This window comes from Callorhinus ursinus, unplaced genomic scaffold (genome assembly GCF_003265705.2).
Source record: "Callorhinus ursinus isolate GAN/ISIS: 27379988/994484 unplaced genomic scaffold, GSC_fseal_2.0 scaffold8, whole genome shotgun sequence".
NCBI lineage: Eukaryota > Metazoa > Chordata > Mammalia > Carnivora > Otariidae > Callorhinus > Callorhinus ursinus.
Genome location: NW_027397070.1, coordinates 13,597,694 through 13,603,511, shown reverse-complemented (window position 1 = coordinate 13,603,511; position 5,818 = coordinate 13,597,694). Strand labels below are relative to the sequence as shown.

The 5,818-nt window shown below is 59.0% G+C and overlaps 1 protein-coding gene across 1 annotated transcript; it reads left to right on the top strand.

Annotated features, from left to right (window-relative positions):
- Window positions 1–3,134: 3,134 nt before the first annotated feature.
- On the top strand, window positions 3,135–4,587 carry NKX2-8 (NK2 homeobox 8). Its single transcript, XM_025869195.2, has 2 exons — window positions 3,135–3,360; window positions 4,025–4,587. The coding sequence occupies exons 1-2, from the start codon at window positions 3,204–3,206 to the stop codon at window positions 4,585–4,587; spliced, it is 720 nt and encodes a 239-aa protein (XP_025724980.1). The 5' UTR covers window positions 3,135–3,203.
- The last annotated feature ends 1,231 nt before the right edge of the window (window positions 4,588–5,818 follow it).

The following is a 5,818-nucleotide window of genomic DNA, read 5'->3' as shown; positions in this document are numbered from 1 at the left end:
AGAGGCAATAAAGAAAGCATCTTTCACTAATAATTCTGGCTGTTTACCTCCTTCTCTCCATTACTTCAGAAGGCACAGTTTACATGGAGCAAACTCCTGGAGTCCCCAGGCTCTGGCTCTTAGAGATAATTCAGATGAAGTCCCAGAGCCCAGCTGAGAGGAAGATTGGACTAGCCTGCAGAGGCACTGAGGAAACCACAATGACACAGGGAAGTTGCAATGCTTTCTAGAACCAGGAGGTACAGAGTTTTCCTGGGATATTTCGAACACAGACTGGGACCCAGGAACACTGTTGCCAGGTCAGGGAAGGTAAGGCTAGAAGTAATATTGGGAGCTAATCCCAGAGCTAGATCCTTCTCAGAGCAGATGTGGGGGGCGGGGGGAGGGAATAGCTCTTCTTCGGGAGCCAAATACTAAGAGTAAAAGCAAATATTTGATGCTGAAGAGCTCTTAAGAATTGAAGAGTGCCATTTACTTATTTCTACATGTCAGTGTGGGCTTAGGATGTTAAATAGATTAAAAGGCTAAGAGAGGTCAGTCACTCCAGGAAAGACTCTTCTTTTGCATCTCCTGACTTGGTTCTCTGGTTCTCTTTCCAAAACTGTTATCTACCTCACCCCTACCCTTATGGCGTGTCCTTTGGAAACTCAGAGGATGGCACATCCTCTCCTAGAACATTCTGGAGAACGTAGAGTCAGAGTCCTGGGGATGAGTACCAGAAATGCTGGGGGTGCGGGTAGGGAGTCCAAAGTTGCTGGTTAATTCAACAAAGATAGATTTAGAAAAATTCCAGAGGTATGTAATCATAAAACTGGTAGGGTCCTTAGAAGTTACCCTATCTGTTCTCTTCTGTTTCAGATAAGGGGGTGGGGAGAGAGGTTCAGAGTGATGAGGCCATTAGAGCTAGGTAGGGGCTGGGCTGGGATGCCAACTGACTCCTAGGCCAGAGCTCCTTCTCCCTGACACAGCCAAGAAGTTCAGATCCCAAACGGGAGTCTATCCTAACGCTTCCCGAGGATAGTCTTTGCCTATGCCCTCCTTCCCAGGAAATGGGCTAGCAGAGGTTGCCAGGCGTCCGGCTCTAGCTGGAGAGAAGTCCAGGAAGCCCTGGGCCAGTCTGTGACCTGCCCAATCTCTGGGACGCTGGAGCTTAGGTGCTGGGGCGCAGTGGGCGCTGAGTTTCAGACTTCTGCCGCCCCTTGTCTACTCCTGGCTCCCTCTGCCGCCCATCTCGAAGACAGCCAAGTCATTTCAATTTAATCTTATTTAAAAAGACATAACTAATAAATCTATTGCCGGGGCGGCAGAGAGACGGCCAGCAGAGTCGATCGTGCTCCCAATCCCATTGAACCCCATTGAAAACCATGACAACACGGGACAAGCTCCGATTTATCCCGGCGTGCTAAAGAGCTTTGTGAGCAGGCGTCAATCACGCATTATTTCGGACTGAACAAATGCAAAATCTTGACTGGAACAAATGCTTCCAACAGGTCCGGGGCGTCAAGCTCCATTTCCCCTTTGTCCGCGGCCTAGCAGTTGGCCTGTATTGGGGTTGCCTCCGCCCGACCACCCAGCGCGCTGCGCAGCCCGGGGCGCCTTGGGCACGCTTGACAGGGAGGCTGATGGGGAGGGTGCACCGGGCCAGCGAGCCCGGGCCACTGCACAGGAGCCAGGTCCCAGTTAAGCTCAGGTGGAGCTAGGATTTCGGGTGCGGCCACCCAAGCGCCGCGTCCCTCACGAGAATTTAGCAACCAAATACCCAAACCACGGCTGCAGAGGAGAGGCCTCTACAAGTGCCCTCAATGAGCCCTAGACCGAAGCGGGACCACGGGGGAGCCAAGGGGCCAACAAAATGTATCGGCGCCTGGCTCCCTGCGCCGTCTACCTTGATCATTCGCTCGGGTGGGGCTGTGGGGACTAGATCTCAGAAAACCCTGGGCAGGCCCTCTTCTGCCCGGCGGGCCCAGTCCTAATTCTCCCAATCAGTCCAGTACCGGACTAGGCCCGGCAGCTGCCTGGAGCGGGAAGCCCAGGCTGCAGGCCTGCCCTGGGGCGGAGGCCGTACCCCCGGTACCGGGCCTGACATTGAGGCCACATAGCTGAAGCTCTCAAGTGGCGCCAGAAGGTCTGGCGACGCCAAGGAGGCCGCAAGGCCTTCACCGGCTCCCGGGGAAACGCCGCCGCCGGTGGGTCCTAGAGCGGGCCTGGGCTGGGCTCTGAGGAGGGCGGCCACGGGGGCTGGGCCCACGACCCGCAGCAGCCGGGCGGGGCTGGGCTAACGAGGGTGGCACTAAGGACCTGAGCAGCTCGGCCGGATTCCGCCTCCTTTTTGCCGGTCTGGGGAAACGGGCGCCGAGCCGGGGCTCCTGTGCTACTGCCAGCCCTTTCCCAGCACACCTTGAAGGGGGGAACGTTTGGGGTGTGGTTCCTAGAGGCTTTCAAAACCTTCGGCCTAGATGCCGGCGGAACCAGGCCCCAACTCTGTGCCCGCCTGAAATTTCTCGCCTCTGAATCCTTACAGGGGCCTAAACCAAAAAGAGAAAGAGAGCGCCAGAGTTTAACGCCGCCTTGTAAATCACTTTCCGGATAATTGCGGGAAACGAACACTCTAGCAAACAAGCTCGAGGAATAAAGCAAACAGGGAATAAATTCCTGGGTGCTCATAAACCCACCCATGCCGCCCCCACCCTAGCCGGTGCTCCTGCGGGGCCAGGCCCCGTGTCAGCCCAGGAGGAGGAGGAAGCTGGGGCTGGGACGGGCGGGTGGTGACCACCGCTCGCCACCCAAGATGTTATTCATTGGTAACAATCCCCATTATCTGTCCCCACTTTGGGCTAATCAGACAGAATCACTAATGCCGTAGAGCTGCTTCCTGCCGCCTCTGGGAGGTAACGGGGCGCCGAGGGGCGGGGGACGGGACGGGGCGGGGCGGGGGGGGGGTGGAGGTGGCACCTTCCGGGCTCGCTTGGTCTTTGGTCCAGCACTCATTCAGGTACTTAACACCCTGGAGACCCGGACCTCGGCTTTCAAAGCATCCCGGGTGGGAAGAGCTGTTTATATAAACAGATTCGGCTGTAAGCGCGCTAATATCCCGGCAGCCAGCGCATGGCATGCGCCTCTGGCGCCCACCCGTAGCAGCGGCGTCCCCGGCCGCCCCTCGGTTCCCAGCCTGCCCCGCCCCCGCCTCCTTCCCCTCCTTGGCCATGGCCACCTCTGGACGCCTCAGCTTCACCGTGCGCAGCCTCCTGGATTTACCCGAGCAGGACGCACACCACCTGCGGAGGCGGGAGCCGGAGGTACGCGCTCCCGGGCCCGGCCCCTGCGCCACCTGGTTGGAATCCGAGCGCAGCCACTACCCCTGTGAGTAAGCGGAGGACCACGGGGGCAGTGGGGAGGCGGGAGCAGAACCACGCGCCCGACCCATGCGGGACTGGGAAGTCAAAACCAGTCTTTGAATCAGAGGCTCTGTTCTCCATAAACCCCTATGCCAATCGTGCCCTAGTCAGCACATCCTGAGAGCAGATCCTTGCGCCTGGCACTGACGCCCGGGATCTGGGTTTCTGTTTCTAGAGGTTACAATATTTAAATATTTAAGAAATGGCCCTTAAATGTCTGAAAACGCGGCTACGTTCTCAGGCCTCGGTCTGAGATGGGTTAGCAGTGGCGATCTTAGCTCTCCAAGGCTTTGCAAACCTCGGCAGCTATTGCAGTAGACCTGGAGGTGGCCAGGGTTGGTGTCCCAGCTTGCGGTAAATTCGTCTGCTAGCGCAGCGACCAGTGTGGACTTGCTTTAAGAGGGCCCTGGTGAGTTTCTTCGGAGGCGCGGTCTCAGGTTGTGGTATAAATTAGATCACTGAATTTGGAGAGGTGGGTGTCCAGATGCGGGCCCAGGGAAGGTAATGGTCTCAGCCCTAAAGCCGCGGGCGAGTGGCGGCGCCCTCCGGCCAGTGGTTCCACGCGCGCGCGCGCGAGAGAGAAAACCAGCCGGCGTCTCATCATGCCGTGTCTCCTTTGCCGCCCCTAGCCTCGGACGAGAGCAGCCCGGAGACCAGCCTTCCCGGCTCGTCGCAGCGGCCGTGCACTCGGCCGGTGTCTCCCGGCTCAGACGCTGAAAAGAGGAAGAAGCGTCGGGTGCTGTTCTCCAAGGCGCAAACGCTGGAGTTGGAGCGACGCTTTCGGCAGCAGCGCTACCTGTCCGCGCCCGAGCGCGAGCAGCTGGCGCGCCTGCTTCGCCTCACGCCCACACAGGTCAAAATCTGGTTCCAGAACCATCGCTACAAGCTGAAACGCGCGCGCGCACCCGGCGCGCCGGGGGCGGCGGAGTCGCCTGACCTGGCAGCCGCCGCCGAGTTGCGTGCCGCGCCGGGCCTGCTGCGCCGCGTGGTGGTCCCCGTGCTGGTGCGCGACGGGCAGCCTTGCGGCAGCGGCGATCTAAGCACGGCCTCCGCCCAGGACAAGAGCGGCGCGTCCCCGGCCGCCACCTGCCCTCTGCCAGGCTATGCCGCCTTCGGGCCTTGCTCGGCTCTCGGCCTCTTCCCCGCCTACCAGCACTTAGCGCCCCCAGCCCTGGTCTCCTGGAACTGGTGAGGCCGTTGCGGGGCGCGGGCATGTGGGGCTACCCCGGACTTTGGAGCGGCTCTGCGGCCGAAGCAGGGCTGGAAGCCGAGATCCGGAGTGTTCCCCCGGCCCCACCTCTCTGCGGGCCCCATCTCCTTCGGCGCAGGGGTCACCTGCCCCGCCCTCCCCAGCCGCTGAGCAGGGAATTTAGCCCCATTTTCCCCTCTCCTCTTCCCTCGACCGCCAGCCCCAGAGCTAGGTTTTTATTGCTTAAACCTTATTTGTATATTTTTAAATAGCTATTTGTATGGGAAGCAACTTATTTTTAAAGAAATAGAATATTTTTCCTCCTTGTGGTGCGAGAATAAAATGTGTAGGGTTGGGTCCCCTGAGCGCCTGCCGGGAACGTAGATGGAAGCTGTGCTTTCCGGACCGGAGTTCAGGGCGCCAGTCCACTCTCCCCACCCCGGGTTGGGTGGAAGGGCAGGTCTCAGTCCCGACGCAGCTCCAGGAAGATGTTGGGGGAAGGGGTGGAGGGAGGGAGGTGTGGGGATGAACCCAAGGAAACTGGGATCCCTGTCTGTGGGAGGTGGCGGGAGCTGACTTGGAGACCCCTCTGGGCTCCCGAAGCTGCTGGTGTTTCAGACACCAAAAGTCAACCCAGTGGGCCAGGATAACACATAATAAGCTTCCCCACAAGGACTCTCTGGAGACAGGCCAGCTGGGCTGGGGGCAGAGCGCACTGCGTTGGAGCAGCTCAGGTCTGGTCGCAAGCTGTCCTTTTCTGGACCCGAGAAGCACCCGAGCACCCGGAGAATTTGTAAATCCCAATTAAGCTTGCGAGTGCCTCGCTTGACATCTGTGATTTCCTCCCTCTTCTTAGCTCTACACCTGGCTGAAGTGGAATGGGGAGGAGGAGGGTAGCGCAATGAAGAAATCAAAGGGTGGTGGGGAAATGACCCTCCTCCGGGCTGCCAGCTGCGGGAAGACCTTTTTGGAGAGCCAGGGTGGGCCGACATAGGTGTGGGATCTGCTGGTGGGTCTCATTTCTCCCGCGGTCCTGATGCACTCTAAGCTCGGAGATCCAGGGTTCCACCCTTGGAATTTGTAATTGCCCTTCGCCTGGGTATCCGGAGCTGCAGAGCTTCCTATGCAGGTGTTTCCCCTCTCGGTGAAGTGTCGACCAGCCTCCCTGGTGCCCACTGCAAGGAGATGTGCTTGAGGAGAGTAGGTTCAGGCATGGGATCCAGGGAAGGGAGCA